Here is a 17,322-nt window from a genome sequence, read left to right on the forward strand (position 1 = left end):
ATTAATCGACGTACTTCTCATCCCAATGTAAGTTTCTTTGGTGTTTTTAATTTGGTTCTTGATTACTCTCTACGTCCCAATTATTTGTTTACGTTTAAAGGTAAGGAAATGATTGAGACAAAGGATGTTGGATTATGCTCCAAAATTTGTTAAGTTAGTTCATTTACTAGTAAAACGTCTCCATATGACTTCACTCTCCTCTCATTTTTAGTCTATCAAGGGAATACACATGTTTACGTTTGATTTTGGAGTTTTCTTTCTTACGTTCTTTGATTTGTTCATGTATGTTGGCAATGGTGGAAATGGTTTAGTTCCTCTAATCTTGGTGTTTGAAGAATTTTCGAAGTTATTATTATATTGATTTATTATTTATTATTATTAATTACTAGTTCTTTATCAAATTTAGCTCACTAATACTTTTTATTTAATTTTCTTGATTCTTGAATTGGTTTGTTGAATATAACCTACGAGTATATATTGTTGTTATCATGGATTTTTTAAATTTTTTCTTGTAGCATAAATCACAATTTCTTGTAGTAGGTTGTATAATAATTACATTAAATTGACAAATTGCATCATTTTTCGTATGATAATTAACAATATTGTACGTAATACATTAATCATATATTGTTGCATAATGGTCTAAGAATGTATAATATTAGTTTAGTCTTGGACCGTATTATTTTATAAATTACTTTTTCCGTCTCATCATTTGTTTATTACCTTTTATAATCACTAGTGTTAAACCCGTGCAAAAAATGCACGGGACATATATGTTATTACGATTGTTACTACGCTAATCACTACCATACGATACAAATTATCCAACAAATGTATAAGTAATATGAACTTTACAAATACTCAAAAATTTCTTAGTAAACTACGTTGGTTGCAATATTCGATGTACGCTTGTTACTGTCGCAGATTAATAGTTTAAGGCCTTGTTTGTTTGTAACCCTCGAGATCACGACATAAAGTTGTCCATGACTGAAGACCGGTCTTGGAAGATAAATGCTCAGTTGAGATAAGGGTTGGCCCTGGCTTTTGTTTATTGTCATGGCAAAACAAACAACAATGGGAAATTGTCTTCTATTGAACCAGACTGGAAATTTACGGGAATCTGAAAGAGTGAGTGTAATGCGGGCAATGTGCACTCTATCGCCTTTATGACTACCAGTCAAAATTGTACAGCTAATTACGCGTCTCCCTAAATCTGTCACTATTAATCTGGTACCATTGCACAACCCACGCGATTGATCAATATTTCTAAGGAGCATAACCATAGCACCGACTTTCAATCCTAATTCAAGGTTAGGGAGGTCAGAACATTTAATATTGTTCAAGAATTCTGTAGAGTAAAGGTCAGGCTCGGCCATAGTTCTATCATGTCTACTAACCTCATCAGAGTTTAAGTAAATTCTCTCTTGCTCATGGATAAGAGATAACACATAATCATTTACATCTTCAACTATTTCGTGAGTTGGTGCAAGAATTGCCCTTTATTGAAGATAATTTGGATCCCATAACCGGTTTTGAAGATCAGGATAAGCGATATCTACTAAGGAGGCAATGGGATCAATCACGTGTTGAATAAGTAAATCGTCGAGGAACTCTATGTCAACCTCGACATCACCATTATTTGGATCCCCGACCATTCCATCTCCAATTTTCAGAATCCAGTCCGAGAATTTCCTTATCTCATCTACATTAGTTTCTTCACTTCCGGCTTGTAAGCGCATATTTTTAGTCAATGTAAGCACCTGAAATTTAAGACATACACATCTTAAAACAGTGAAAGAAAATATAAATTAATTGAATAGCGTTTTAGTACCCTTTTGAAAACTAAGTTTTGAACATACCTTACATGAACTCCACAAATACGACGAACAAAGAGAAGCATGCACAACATCAGCTCTACTCTCTTTGAAAACAACCGGTAATGTTTGGCGAAAATCACCACCAAAAACTACCACTTTCCCGCCAAATGGTAGTGTTGCATTACGCGTATCTTCAACACGCATGACGTCTTTCAAACTTCTATCAACAGCCTCGAAACCATGTTTATGAGTCATCGGCGCTTCGTCCCATATAATGAGCTTCGCTCTGATCAGCAATTCAGCTAAATCACTACCAGGTTTAATTCTGGGGTAAGTGGAGTTCTCAGTGAGATTGATTGGAATGCCAAGTCTCGCGTGCGCTGTTCTACCACCAGGTATCAACGTTGCTGCAATTCCGCTAGATGCAACAGGCGAAACAATTTCACCCTTGCTTCTGAGGGCAGCACATAAAGTTTGCCAGATGAATGTTTTACCAGTCCCCCCATAGCCATACACAAAAAAACACCCCTCCTTGATCAGATGCAATAGCTTCCATAATTTCATTATAGATCGTCGTCTGCTCATCAGTCATTGAAGATAGTTGAGACGCGTGTTCTGCCTACAGCGATTCTTTGTCATAAGACAACTCATCTATAACCATCGTGTTCGCGTGATGTGTTGTTGACGATGTATCGAGTAGGAGAATCCCTTCAAATCTTTCTAAACTACTCCCATTTAATTGGAGTGATGCTTCTATGTCGATCAAAGCATAATTTTTCAATTCCTCATCAGTTAGTTCTAAACCTATAATGATGTTTGCAGTGTCATCATAACGTATTGATAACTATTATATGTGCAAAGAATATATATTAGATGAACTAAATACAAAGCAATATATTAAAGTAGTACCTCGGTTTTGAAGAATATTACGTTGCCTGTTAAGGATATTGTAACACCCCCATACTCCAAGTGCCTTACCAGGACCACTCAGGTATAAAGATGCTACCATCTCGGTTGTCCGAGGCAATGATAATCATAAGACAATAACGAAACAACATTTAAATAGTATAACTTTAGTGAAAGGTTACAATCCAAAACCAAATACCAAAATACGGTTACATGTTCTCAAAACCAACTGTCTACTCAACTAAATGAAATGTTTAATGAACTACTCGAGCTACGATGAAGACTCTATCATATGAAAGTGGCACATCCCAGCTATCCCATGTAACTCGACTCATACCTGCTCAACAACTCGCTCACCATCCCGAATGGATCACCACATTTTAAAATAATAAACGGGTCGATACTAATCACACAATTTATATAATCCAACAACACAAGAAAAACAAACGACTCAATCATCACAGATATCCTCCGAACTCCATTCCCAACTCCACAATACTGACTACACACTAAAGTGTGTAGTCGTGCCAGAGTGCCCATCGCAACAGGTCACTCCACGCCGCCAGTGGGAGACCGCATCCTTTTCTACCTAATCCCCGCTCATCTCCATCGAGCGATAAACCCAAAATCCTTAATGTGCACATCCCTTCTATGGCGGGTTCTACAGAAGGCGAATAATGAGCGTGAAGCCACTCCCGCAAGTGACTCCACTCAGCCAGGGACGCGCCCCGAAGAACACAGACAGATACAATCAATCACAACTACTATCAACAACCAAATCCAACAATCGTCACAATACGAGTATGATAATATTCAACAATCACAAAACACCAACAACACATTATAGGACTAATACTGAGTAGGGAAACCCTACCTGGAAAGCAACACAGTCAGACGATCTCAACAGCTGATATAAAAAAGCCTCTTCTACGAATCCTCCTCCTAACATACAATCATATAATTACTACCAATCAAGAAATACAACAAAGCCCCCAAATCCCCAAATTAGGGTTTAACTAACTTTAACGAAATACTATAAAAACAGTACGTAGATCTTACCCTCGACGCAAGGATTACAAAGGTATAAAGAAACACGAATTCCGACCTTCCAAGCTCCGGGATTTGCCAACAATGCGATTGATGCGAAGAACGTAGATTGTTTTCTCTTTTGAAAGTATTTAGGTTTGTAAAGTGTATTAAGAAAGTGACGGAAGTGATTATATACTAAATCGCATTATTAACAAAACCCGACAAATCATCCCCCCGTAAACCGGCTACTCGATCGAGTAGCTGACATACTCGATCGAGTGCCTCCTACTCGATCGAGTATCCAGGTTACTCGATCGATTACCCAACAGGTCAGAAACTATTTTAAAACGCAACACACCCTTACTCAACAGAGTAAGGCCCACTCGATACAGTACCCAGAGACTCATAAAACCGTAGTATTACAGTCTTCCCTCCTTAAAAAGAACTTCGTCACCAAAGTTCAAACCACAACAAAACAAAGACACACACTACTACACTCCCGACTCAACAACCGAAACAAAACTCAACATAAAACATGTTACTAACCCAAACTCAACCCGACTCAACCACAACAAACATACCGACGCAACATAAAAAGGTATACAAAGCTCTTAAAAACTCTTCGCGATCATCTCCTACCTCCCTAAAAGAAACAAGGTTACGTCCCCGTAACCATACATACCTGATCAAAAAGGAAAGGGTAACGCTCTCTCATGGCCTCCTCTGCCTCCCATGTAGCTTCCTCAGACTCGTGGTTAGACCAAAGGATCTTAAGCAAAACTGTCTCACCACTCCTAGTCTTCCTAACCTTCCGGTCAAGAATCTGCTTAGGCACCTCAAGATATGACAAGGACTCATCTAGCTCTAAGCTCTCTGCCTCTAACACATGTGACGGATCACTCACATACTTCCGCAGCTGAGATACATGAAACACATTATGCACTCTCTCTAACGCAGCTGGTAAAGCCAGACGATATGCAACCTCTCCAACCCGCTCTAAGATCTCATAAGGCCCTATGAACTTCTGACTCAGCTTGCCTTTCTTCCCAAATCTCATAACCCCACGCATAGGAGACACTTTCAGAAGAACCTTGTCCCCAACCTGAAACTCTATATCCCGGTGATGTAGATCTGCATAACTCTTTTGCCTATCCTGAGCTGCTCTCATCCGTTCCCTGATCATCTTAATCTGCCCAACCATCTCATGCACCATCTCTGGTCCTAGAACCACTGCTTCAACACTGTCGTCCCAACAAATCGGACTCCTACATCTCCTCCCATATAAGGCCTCGAACGGTGCCATACCAATACTAGTGTGATAGCTGTTATTGTAAGAAAACTCTATCAAATCCAACCTCTGTTCCCAGCTACCACCAAAGTCCATCACACAAGCTCGCAACATATCCTCAAGAGTCTTGATCATTCTCTCAGTCTGACCGTCTGTCGCAGGATGATATGTTGTACTCATCTTCAAAGTTGTTCCCAAAGATTCCTGCAACTCTTTCCAAAACCTTGAGATAAATCTCGCATCTCTGTCAGATACTATGTCCTTAGGGACTCCATGTAACTTTAGCACATTCTTCCGATAAGCCATAGCTAATTGTGCCTTAGTCCATGCATCTTTCATTGGCACAAAGTGAGCTGACTTGGTCAGTCGATCCACTATTACCCATATCATATTGTTACTATGTTGACTCTTTGGCAAACCCACGATAAAATCCATATAAATGGATTCCCACCTCCACTCATGTACCTCTAAAGACTGAATCTTACCTTGTGGTCGTCGCTGTTCCCCTTTAACTCTCTGGCATGTCAAACAACGGGCCACAAACTCAGTTGTTTCTTTCTTCATCCCAGGCCACCAGAACGTGTTCTTTAAATCCTTGTACAGCTTGTCACCACCTGGATGTACTGAATACGGTGTACAATGTGGCTCTGTCATGATTATATTTTTCAGCTCCTCATCATTAGGGACACACCACCTACCATCAAACCTCAAACTACCATCTGTATGAATAGAGAACCGAGACACTGTCCCTTTCTCTACTCCAGCTCTCCACTCAACCATATTAGGATCCAACGCCTGTTTACCTCGAATATCATCATAAAGATCAGGCTGCACTGTCAAATCTCCCATGGCATCCCCTCTCTGCATCATATGTATCCCAAACCTCCCCACCTCATCTCTCAACCTCATCAAAGATAGAGCTGTACACAAAGAATGTACACTCTTCCTACTCAAAGCATCTGCAACAACATTGGCTTTCCCTTCATTGTAGATAATATCCATGTCATAATCGCCAACCAACTCCATCCACCTCCTCTGTCTCATGTTCAACTCCTTTTGAGTGAAGATGTACTTGAGACTCTTGTGATCCGAAAATACTTTAAAGGTCGCCCCATAAAGGTAATGTCTCCATATCTTGAGAGCAAACACCACTGCACCCAACTCTAGATCATGTGTAGGATAGTTCTCCTCATAAGGCTTCAATTGCCTAGAAGCATAGGCAATTACTTTACCGTTCTGCATCAACACACATCCCAACCCGTTCTTTGAGGCATCTGTATACACCTCAAAGTTCTCGATCCCTTCAGGCAATGCTAAGATAGGAGCTGTGGTCAAACGCTCCTTTAATGTTTGGAACGACGTCTCACAACTCTCATCCCAACGAAACCTGTTCTCTTTCCTCATCAATGCTGTCATAGGTCTAGCAATCTTGGAGAAATCTTTCACGAACCGTCTGTAGTATCCAGCTAAACCCAAGAAACTCCTGATCTCGGCAACATTCTTTGGTGCTTCCCACTTTGTCACTGCCTCAATCTTTGTCGGATCCACAGCTACCCCATCCTTAGAGATCACATGCCCCAGAAAAGCAACTTTCTCTAACCAGAACTCGCACTTGGACAGCTTAGCATATAACTCATGCTCCCTCAAAGTCTGCAACACAATCCTCAGATGCTCTTCATGCTCCTCCTTAGTCTTGGAGTAGACTAAGATGTCATCGATAAACACCACCACAAACTTGTCCAAAAACTGTCTGAAAATTCTGTTCATCAAGTCCATAACACAGCCGGTGCATTAGATAACCCAAACGGCATCACCACATACTCATAATGGCCATACCTCGATGTGAAAACTGTCGTTGGTATATCCACCTCTCTAATCTTCACCTGATGGTACCCCGACCTCAAATCAATCTTGGAAAAGACTGATGCACCACTCAACTGATCAAACAGGTCATCTATCCTTGGCAAAGGATACTTGTTCTTCACCGTCACTCGGTTCAGCTCCTTATAGTCTATGCACAACCTCAAACTCCCATCTTTCTTCTTCACAAAAAGAACTGATACTCCCCACGGTGATACACTGGGTCTAATGTATCCCTTCTCTATCAGATCATCTAACTGTTGCCTGAGCTCCTCCATCTCTTTAGGACCCATCCGGTACGGTGCCTTAGAGATTGGCCCCGTCCCCGGTTTCAACTCAACCGTGAAATCTATCTCCCTCTTCGGTGGCAACCCCGGAATCTCATCTGGAAAAACATCTGCAAACTCACCCACCACTGGTATCTGATCAACTGTCGGACTCTCTATCCGGTCATCTCTCACATGGCACAAGATCAAAGGGCATCCCTTCCTCAGATAAGACTTCAAGGTCACAGCTGCAATCAACTTAACTTTGGGTTTGACCACAAACCCACGATTAGACACACTAACGCCCTTAGGACCTCTCAAAGACACTTTCTTTTGATGACAGTCTATCTTAGCTTTATACTTTCCCAACCAATCCATCCCGACTATCATCTCAAAGCCATCAAAAGGAAACTCTAACAAGTCTACAGGTAGCTCTACTTGCCCAACTAACATAGATACATCCCTATACAACCTCCCACATGATACAGACTCACCCGAAGGTATAAAAACTTTCTCACTTACAGACTCATATACCCTCAAACCCAACTGTTTAACATGACTCGAAGATACAAACGACTGAGACGCCCCCGAATCAAACAAAACAAAGGTATGAATACCGTTAACAAGAAAAGTACCAGTGATAACATGTGCATCATCCTCACCGCTTTCTTGTCCATCATGAACACTTTCCATCGGTCTTCTCGTCCACCTCCATGGACAAGATCTTGGTGATGTGGTCGGTTTAGCACCCGACCCCTGATTGTTGTTGTTGTTCGTAGCTGGTTTCTGATAGGAATTACTGCCATTGTGGTTACCTCCACCCTGGTAGCTCTGACCTCTCCGGTTAGACCATGACCCAGACGGTCTATTGCTCGCATAACTCTGTGCCGGCCCCTGAGAATAGCTCCCCTGAGCCGATCTCTGAAAAGTTCCAGGTAAACTCGTACACTCATGTCTCTTGTGGCCTACACCGCCACAGCCATATCAGGTCATCCCCCAACTACCACTACCACTCATACGGCCACGCCCAAAGGAAGCCCCAGCACTGAACCCTGACCCAGAAGAAAACGCTCTAGCCTGATTGTGGTTGCCTTTCTTGTGACTAGATTGGCCACCACCTTCACTCTCAGCCTTTCTCTTCTCAACTACTCTCTCCTGAGCCATCTCCACCAACCTCTCAGCTCTCCCAGCCCTCTCATAAGCTTCCTTAACATCGATAAGGACTCCCACGGGTAACTTATCCATGATCTTAGGGGTCAACCCCCTCTCAAATATCAGCGCTAGGTTCTCCTCACTCAAACCCATGTCATCAGCATACCTAGACTTCTCATTAAACTGCTTGTAGTACTCAGCCACTGACATATCAGATGTCATCCTAAACCCATCAAACTCCTCCCTCAGCTTACTCCTCACATGCTCAGGTACAAACTCTTTCCTCATAGCCCTCCGAAACTCTTCCCAAGGTATAGCAGGTAAGCCCTGCTTCGTATACATCTCCCTAGCACTCACCTTCACCTTATCCCACCATTCACCAGCTGCTTCCCTCAAGTAGAACGCAGCTTGTTCCACTCTCATCTCATCAGGACAGTGTACCAGGTCTAGTATGTTCTCCATCTCACGATGCCAGTTGTCAAGAAGATTAGGCTCCCCGGTCCCTTTGTACTATTTTGGGTTAAACCTTGCTATATAAAGGCTGATCTTAGAGTGATCAACCTCCTTATCCTTTCCCACTCTCTTTAGGGCCTCAGTAAGAGCATCCTGATGCTCCAACATCTTAACGACATCATCGATGTTCATGCTCTCAGCTCTCGCATACAAAGCGTTTCTCTTGGGCGGCATCTTGAAACTATATAAGAAAGGGTAGATATAAACATACGCACTATAACCCCAAAACACGAAAACAGACTGCCCAGAACACACTCGATCGAGTGCCTAAACCTACTCGATCGAGTATAGGATACTCGATCGAGTGCCCACCATACTCGATCGAGTGCCCCGATATCAGACCCCATACAGACCTTCTGATCTCAAACATACTCGACCGAGTAGCACAGCCACTCGATCGAGTGACCCCCTACTCGATCGAGTGCCCTATGTACTCGATCGAGTGCCCAAAAACACGATTCTGGTTATAAAAACGTCAAATACCCACTCGATCGAGTCAGACCCACTCGACCGAGTACCTCACCTACTCAATCAAGTGCCCCTACTCGATCGAGTCATGCTGACTCGTATATACTACCCGCATGCCAACTCTCATATCCCAACATACTATACAACTTTATAAACTCAACATTATAATATAGCTAAATATGCAATTCTACACAACTCCTCATATGATCAAAAATTGTACTACTTCATGTTATCAAATGCCACATAATAAACAACCATCATGCTTCTTATACGAACAACATACATATATGTACTTCACTAACTTTTCAATTACCACATCAATCTTCTACTCCCAACATCCATCAATTCACAACATATATCGTCACATTCTCATACAAGCTAACAAACACCACATACGACCTTGACATATACCCCCTCATGTGACCGGTTCAAAATTGTAGGGCGAGTTCGCGACTTTAGGACGTCTCCCAAGTTTTTGCATTAGCTCCTACAACCTTTACCCCGGGTTCATTTTAATTGACTCCCTATATTCATTAGATTCAATGTTTACAGGTTTCAGGATCTTCGCTCTGATACCATTTTGTAACACCCCCATACTCCAAGTGCCTTACCAGGACCACTCAGGTATAAAGATGCTACCATCTCTGTTGCCCGAGGCAATGATAATCATAAGACATTAACGAAACAACATTTAAATAGTATAAATTTAGTGAAAGGTTACAATCCAAAACCAAATACCAAAATACGGTTACATGTTCTCAAAACCAACTGTCTACTCAACTAAATGAAATGTTTAATGAACTACTCAGGCTACAAAATGGAAGACTCTATCATCATCAAAGTGGCACATCCCAGCTATCCCATGTAACTCGACTCATACCTGCTCAACAACCGCTTACCATCCCCGAATGGATCACCACGATTTTAAAACAATAAACGGGTCGATGACTAATCACACAATTTATATAATACAACAACACAGTAAACAAACAGCTCAATCATCACAGCTATCCTCCGAACTCCATTCCCAACTCCACAATACTGACTACACACTAAAGTGTGTAGTCGTGCCAGAGTGCCCATCGCAACAGGTCACTCCACGCCGCCAGTGGGGGACCGCAGCCTTTCCTACCTAATCCCCGCTCATCTCCATCGAGCGATAAACCCAAAATCCTTAATGTGCACATCCCTTCTATGGCGGGTTCTACAGAAGGCGAATAATGAGCGTGAAGCCACTCCCGCAAGTGACTCCACTCAGCCAGGGACGCGCCCCGAAGAACACAGACAGATACAATCAATCACAACTACTATCAACAACCAAATTCAACAATCGTCACAATACGAGTATGATAATATTCAACAATCACAAAACACCAACAACACATTATGGGACTAATACTGAGTAGGAAAACCCTACCTGGAAAGCAACACAGTCAGACGATCTCAACAGCTGATATCAAAAATCCTCTTCTACGAATCCTCCTCCAAACATACAATCATATAATTATTACCAATCAAGAAATACAACAAAACCCCCAAATCCCCAAATTAGGGTTTAACTAACTTTAACGAAATACTATAAAAACAGTACATAGATCTTACCCTCGACGCAAGGATTACAAAGGTATAAAGAAACACGAATTCCGACCTTCCAAGCTCCGGGATTTTCCAACAATGCGATTGATGCGAAGAACGTAGATTGTTTTCTCTTTTGAAAGTATTTAGGTTTGTAAAGTGTATTAAGAAAGTGACGGAAGTGATTATATACTAAATCGCATTATTAACAAATCCCGAAAAATCATCCCCCCGTAAACCGGCTACTCGATCGAGTAGCTGACATACTCGATCGAGTGCCTCCTACTCGATCGAGTATGCAGGTTACTCGATCGAGTACCCAACAGGTCAGAAACTATTTTAAAACGCAACACACCCTTACTCGACAGAGTAAGGCCCACTCGATAGAGTACCCAGAGACTCATAAAACCGTAGTATTACAGATATCATCCGCTAGAAGACTCCATGTTGCCTCCCACACTCTATTTGGCATGGACAACGTCCCAGATAACAATAAAGTCGCAAAAAGGTTTCTAAGATAAAATCCAGAGGCCCATTCGCTTGTTTGCTCTATCGCATCAATGTACTCTTTGTCGTCACCGATCAAGCCATATGCATAACACGCTTCCCTATATGTGTCATATAGAGTGCCGTTAACCCTTCTTATGTCCTCGTAACTTTTGGGTCCCTTTACATTGTTCAACATGGTTCTCATGAAATATAATTCACCGCAAGTCGGCGGCACATGTTGCAACCTGCCTATCTTAAAATTCTGTTTTCTAAGGGTCCACTCTCACTGATCTTTATTCCACACAAATTTAGTCGGGAATTGACAGTACAATAAGTCCTTCGCTATCTGCAACTCTTCCTCTTCACTACTGTTAATTTTCATCCAAGATAGAAACTTTGACACTCCCGTCGATGATTTCTTTAAGACCTCGTCAATAGGATTTTCATCATCAAACACAACGCTCTGTTCGCCAGGAAGGTGAAACTGCAGCCTTTCGACTGCGGGAGTCCTGTAGTGAATGTCAAACGCGAATATCCTCCAAACAGCCTCACATGCTGAAAGGTACCTACAATCGTAGTATCGTTTAATCTCATCCAACTGTTCAATAAATTGGTCATTACGGCGTCGATAAAAGGACTGCATTGTCACTCGATCAGATCCCTTATTTATACTTGAAAAGATACTTGATCGCTTTTGACTGGTTACACCACTCCACATTGATATGTGCACGATATTTCAGCAATAAGTACGGGTTATATGGCACGACAGATCCATTGTCAAGTGCCACTTTGTCCTTATATATTTTTGGTCCTGTTTTACTTCTCTTATAAACAGGATAACCGTCTTCGCCGATAGTTGTTCTTTGGTAAAATTTTTGGGAAAATGTTTTGAGCATGTAGACCCAACCATACACGTGATCGTGGTTTGGCAGTTCCACACGGTCCGTAAATCATGTGTGTGCAAACGACAGCATGTAACACAGGATTCTCAACCGGATTGGGGATCTCCGCTGAAATGATTTCATCGATATTCGCAGCTTTAGGGAACTTGTCTTCTCGATGTAAGAACAAAAGGATATGAGCATGTGGAAGATCACGCTTTTGAAATTCAATAGTATATGAAATTGTGATAGAATTACGCAAACATATTAGATTATATATTACGACTTGAGAAAATATGTCCAAATATTAAACCTGACAAATGAAAGACTGCGCAGCTGCTCTAACCTTACCAAAGATATGGCGCTCTTTTAAATCAATCATCAACTCTTCGAGCTTAATCTTGATTACGCGAGACAAAATATCAGGACGATCCTTGGGTTTAAGTCCTCTATTACTAACAAACCAGGTGATTTCCGGTCACTTAGGATTGCACGTAAACGTGATAAATAGATCAGGGTAACCGAACCACCTACAAATGGTCATAGTATCAAGGTAGTTTACTCTCATATATGGGCCACCTCCCATCAAAGAAAGAGGAACAATAAGATGACTACCGGCGGAAGACGGCTCAACGTCCCATCAACAGCTCTTCTAAAATTATTGTAATTGTCCACGCGAAGAAGATCTTGGTTGTAGCATATAAACTTTGGTCTATGAGATTCAACCGATGCAAATCCGTCAACTAAAAACTAGTGATAGACTTTTTTTTTTGGTTAAATGTAAGAATATATTAAAAAAATCGAGAAAAATCCATGTACATGCGATTCGGGTACCCGGGTATACCCCGGATCACCCTCATATAACCTCCTATCCTTATCTCTATCTGAAATCTAACACATCTCAACAAAATCAGATCCCCTTTTGCATTTCAGATCTCGTCTTCATCCTTATGTCTTCATCAACAATCATCACTGCCCCTCCTTTCTTTCAATCATACCTCACCAAATCTCGCTTCATACCAACGTCTATCCTTTGCTGCTAACGGCTTCTTGATCAATTTCCCAGATCGACTTTTGATTTCATGGATGATTCTTTTGGCAATGTTCTCAGATATCTCAACCAGGCCTTCAAGTCGCGCTTTATTCCGCTGATTCCATATGTGGTACACCCCCGCCATCAACACCATCATCTGTATTCCCCTTTGGAGCTTCGTCCATCTTCTGTGCACACTCCAATCCAGGCTCCTGTTGCAAGGTATGCTCAACTTGCCTTTTGAATTTAATTCATTGATTACTCTACTGCTGTAAGCACATCTCGAAAACAAGTGTTCTTGTGTTTCTTCTGATTGAGCACATAGACAACAGATTGCCTCATCACAAACCCCTATACGATGTAGTTTTGATTTGGTATTTAGGGATTCATTCAAGATTAACCAAGTGAATATGCTGTGTTTAGGTAGAGACCACCTATTCCACACCATACTCGCCCACCTGACCTTAGGACCCTTTTCTCGCAGCCACTCATAGCAGCCATATGCTGTGTATCCTTTGGATTCAACACTCCATATTCTATTATCAAATCCCGCAGCCAGGTCCTCTTTAGTCTTACAAATCTTTCGCCATGCCCAACTTGACTCATTGGAAGGGGTATACTCCATCCAGGGTTTATCCTTTAGGTATACCCGATCCACCCATTTAACCCACAAGCTGTCCTTCTTCTTAGCTATCCAGTTCACCGGTTTACCAACTATGGCTTTATTCCAGAGGGCTTGGTCACATATGTCCAATCCTCCTTCCTCTTTAGGTCTGCAAACTTTTTCCAAGCCACTAAAGGAACTCTCCTGTACTCCATTTTCCCATCCCATAGGAAGTTTCTGCAAATGGCCTCAATATTATGAATAACTCCTTTTGGGATAATAAATATAGATGCCCAGTAGGAATGCAAAGTTGTTAGGACAGCTTTAATGAGCACCAGTCTCCCAGCATAAGACAATTTTTTTGCCCCTAATCTATGAATTCTCATACATATCTTTTCTATCAGCACCTCACAGTCCTTCCTCCTAAGTCTAGTTGTTTGAATAGGCATCCCAAGATACTTGAAAGGAGTGGACCCTTCCTTAAACCCAGACACATTGAGGATGTCTTGTTTAAGTGTTTCAGGGACCCCATTGAGATAAGCATTAGACTTAGAGGGACTTATTTTGAGACCTGATATTCCTGAGAAGGTGTTAAAGGCCTTTAGAATAAGCATCATAGAGGTGGCACCCCTCTTGCAAAACATCATAACATCATCTGCAAACATAAGATTTGTAAGTTTTAGCTCCTTGCATAGAGGGTGAAATCTGAAACCTTCTCTCCTAGCAGCATAGCTCATAGTTCTTGTTAAGTAGTCCATGTATAGAGTGAAAAGTAAAGGGGATAGTGGATCCCCCCTGTCTTAACCCCCTCTTCCCTTGGAAAAAACCAAAGTTCTCTCCATTAAGTGAGAGAGTAAAGGAAGCTGTGGACACACATTGTATTATCATCTCTATAAACTGTGTAGGAAAGTTCAAGGCATCCAGTAGTTGATTGATAAAATCCCACTCAACTGTATCATAGGCTTTCTGAAGGTCAACCTTAAACATACACCTAGGATAGCTTGTGGGCCTGTTATATAGCCTTATCAAATCTTGGCAGATGAGTACATTTTCCAGGATGCTTCTCCCCTTTATGAATGCTCCTTGATTTTGGTCAACAATGTCAGGTAGGATACTCCCCAGTCTTGAGCATAAAAGCTTTGAAATGGCCTTGTAAATCACATTGCAGCAAGCAATTGGCCTGAATTGAGTGATATTTTTAGGTCTCTCACACTTAGGAATGAGGGTCAATGTAGTTGAATTGATTTGTTTCAGAAGTTTCCTGTGTGTAAAAAAGTCTTGCACAACTCTAGTAACATCATTGCCCACCACATTCCAAGCATCTTTGTAGAACCTACTAGTATACCCATCTGGGCCAGAGGCCTTGATGTCAGGTATACTAAAGATAGCTCTATTAACCTCTTCATCAGTGACAGGAAGGAGGAGGGATATAGCATGTTCATCAGTACACATTCTGCCACAATTGATAATAGGAGTTCTCACTCTTTTAATAGGTGTGCTAGTGCCAAGAAGACATGTGTAGTACTCCAGGAAAGTCTGTTGAATTTATTGAGTATCACTGCAGCTCTTCCCCTGAAGATCCTCAATCACAACCACTCTATTTTGCACTCTCTTGCTTTTAATTGATCCATGGAAATAAGCAGTATTTGCATCTCCCTCATTTATCCATAGACACTTTGCTTTTTGAGCTAAGAATGAATCTCTGGCAGCAATCATTGTTTTTAATTTCTGAGTAGCCTGAAACTCCTCTGCCATCTTGTCTAGATCTGTTGGATCAACTCCTAACTCCTCCTGCAACTTAGAGACCTGAAGCTGCAACAAATTAGTGGCATTTTCTATGTCAGAAAACCTCTCCTTGTTGAGCTGTTTGAGACCTGACTTTAGAGCTTTTAACTTTTTTGCAACCTGGTACATGATGGTCCCATCCACTGCCACTGCCCATGTATCCTGCATAATTTGAGTAAAATTCTCTGTATGTCCTCACATGTTGAAATATTTAAAGCTCCTAGGGGATTGATCATGTTTACTACTTCCTAGAATACATGGCGTATGGTCAAACAAACCTTCTGGCAAGAAATGAGCATAATACTCAGGGTAACAATCAGTCCAATCCTTGTTCACCATAAATCTATCCAATCTACTGTACGTTTTACCTTCAGGTCTCTGCTTGTTATTCCATGTATACCAGGACCCAATAGCCTGTATATCTAACATGCCACAATCAGTAACACAGCTCCTGGAGTCATCAATCTCAGCTTGAGTTGTATTTCTCCCACATCTTTCACTGTGTGCTAACACACAGTTGAAATCCCCTCCCATAGCCCAAGGCCCTCTTATGTTGTTAGCAATTCTCCTGAGCTTGTTCCATAGAGGTATTCTCTCTTGGATCCCATCGAAGGTATAGATATAAGTAAGGTAGAAGCTCTCCTTGCTCAGTAAAGACTCCACCTTCATGTGTATAAATTGAGCATCATACTCAATGAATTGAATCTGAAACTTAGCAGGCTGCCGCATAACTCATATCCTACCTCTCTTGTGATATCTAGTGTTAGTTGAAATGCTCCAACTTGTACCAAAAGTATTAACTACTTTATTCAAATTACATGGCTTAATTTTAGTTTCTAGAAGTCCAAAAAGACCTACCCTTTTATTCTGTAAAAACCAATTTATTTCTCTTTGTTTATTTACACTTTTCATCCCTCTAATATTCCAAAAGCCAATATTATCCATTAAGATTGGGAATTGTATTTATGTCACCTGCACTACCTCTTCCTTCTTGTTGCTGTTGAGTTATTCCAGACTTGTACACCACATCTTTGTAGGAATGAGCACCAAAATTGGACTCACTGTACCCCTCTTCCCTGGCACCTTGTCTGTTCATCCTGAGCAGTCTCTTTACAGGGCTTGATCCCCTTTAAGAGAGCATGACGCCCAAGTCACTGGATTCACTCCACCGTCCCCTTGTGTACTCTTCAGCATCTCTACCACAACTCCAGAGGTAGCTACTTCTTGTACATTTTCTGTCCCCTCTGCATTTTTAGCAACTGGTCTCCACTCCTTCCTAATCACCTTAACTTCTTTTCTCTTTACTCCCTGGATCCTCCATCTGCAATTCATAGTCTCATGCCCAACACCCTTGCAATGTGCACAGGTAACAGGCTTTCATTCATACTCGACATCTATCTTAATCATTTGCCCTAATTCGTCCTTGAACTTAACCATTTCAGGCAACTTATGATTAACCTTAAGCTAAATCATAACTCTAGAAAAATTCAACCTAGTCTTCTCTTCAGTGGCCATATCTCCTTTAATTAAATTCCCTATGAGGTTGGAAATTTTAGGTAGTCCCTTGCCCCATAATTTTAACGGAAGCTTATGCAATTTGATCCAAACTGGGACAGTAGTTACTGTATCGTTTGTCATATCAGCCTCACAGGTCCA

The 17,322-nt window shown here is 41.4% G+C and overlaps 4 protein-coding genes across 4 annotated transcripts; all 4 read right to left on the reverse strand.

Annotated features, from left to right (window-relative positions):
- Positions 1 to 872: 872 nt before the first annotated feature.
- On the reverse strand, positions 873 to 1,376 carry LOC141613113 (uncharacterized). Its single transcript, XM_074431850.1, has one exon. It carries the CDS (start codon positions 1,374 to 1,376, stop codon positions 873 to 875), a length of 504 nt encoding a protein of 167 aa, XP_074287951.1.
- A 123-nt stretch (positions 1,377 to 1,499) lies between these two features.
- LOC141613114 (uncharacterized) lies at positions 1,500 to 2,381 on the reverse strand. The gene is made up of 2 exons (XM_074431851.1): positions 1,860 to 2,381; positions 1,500 to 1,760 (listed from the first exon to the last, which is right to left on the reverse strand). The coding sequence occupies exons 1-2, from the start codon at positions 2,379 to 2,381 to the stop codon at positions 1,500 to 1,502; spliced, it is 783 nt and encodes a 260-aa protein (XP_074287952.1).
- A 9,265-nt stretch (positions 2,382 to 11,646) lies between these two features.
- Positions 11,647 to 15,333, reverse strand: LOC141613116 (uncharacterized). Its single transcript, XM_074431852.1, has 5 exons — positions 14,757 to 15,333; positions 14,289 to 14,536; positions 13,243 to 14,118; positions 12,271 to 12,461; positions 11,647 to 11,929 (listed from the first exon to the last, which is right to left on the reverse strand). The coding sequence occupies exons 1-5, from the start codon at positions 15,331 to 15,333 to the stop codon at positions 11,647 to 11,649; spliced, it is 2,175 nt and encodes a 724-aa protein (XP_074287953.1).
- A 93-nt stretch (positions 15,334 to 15,426) lies between these two features.
- On the reverse strand, positions 15,427 to 16,395 carry LOC141613117 (uncharacterized). The gene is made up of 2 exons (XM_074431853.1): positions 15,945 to 16,395; positions 15,427 to 15,851 (listed from the first exon to the last, which is right to left on the reverse strand). Exons 1-2 carry the CDS (start codon positions 16,393 to 16,395, stop codon positions 15,427 to 15,429), a joined length of 876 nt encoding a protein of 291 aa, XP_074287954.1.
- Positions 16,396 to 17,322: the final 927 nt, after the last annotated feature.

This window comes from Silene latifolia, chromosome 11 (assembly GCF_048544455.1).
Source record: "Silene latifolia isolate original U9 population chromosome 11, ASM4854445v1, whole genome shotgun sequence".
Lineage (NCBI taxonomy): Eukaryota > Viridiplantae > Streptophyta > Magnoliopsida > Caryophyllales > Caryophyllaceae > Silene > Silene latifolia.

Bases quoted from the DNA above. Each gene is read 5' to 3' on its own strand.
- LOC141613114 (XM_074431851.1), bottom strand. From the start codon at position 2,381: ATGAAATTATGGAAGCTATTGCATCTGATCAAGGAGGGGTGTTTTTTT. The intron at 1,761-1,859 runs GTATGTTCAAAA...CTTAAATTTCAG, and splicing joins ATTTGTGGAGTTCATGTAAG to GTGCTTACATTGACTAAAAA.
- LOC141613113 (XM_074431850.1), bottom strand. From the start codon at position 1,376: ATGGCCGAGCCTGACCTTTACTCTACAGAATTCTTGAACAATATTAAA.
- LOC141613117 (XM_074431853.1), bottom strand. From the start codon at position 16,395: ATGCGGCAGCCTGCTAAGTTTCAGATTCAATTCATTGAGTATGATGCT. The intron at 15,852-15,944 runs GTTTGTTTGACC...GAGGACATACAG, and splicing joins TGCTCATTTCTTGCCAGAAG to AGAATTTTACTCAAATTATG.
- LOC141613116 (XM_074431852.1), bottom strand. From the start codon at position 15,333: ATGTGTACTGATGAACATGCTATATCCCTCCTCCTTCCTGTCACTGAT. The intron at 14,537-14,756 runs GTGTGTCCACAG...TTATGTTTGCAG, and splicing joins TATAGAGATGATAATACAAT to ATGATGTTATGATGTTTTGC. The intron at 12,462-13,242 runs GTATGATTGAAA...GAATTTCAAAAG, and splicing joins ATGAAGCGAGATTTGGTGAG to CGTGATCTTCCACATGCTCA.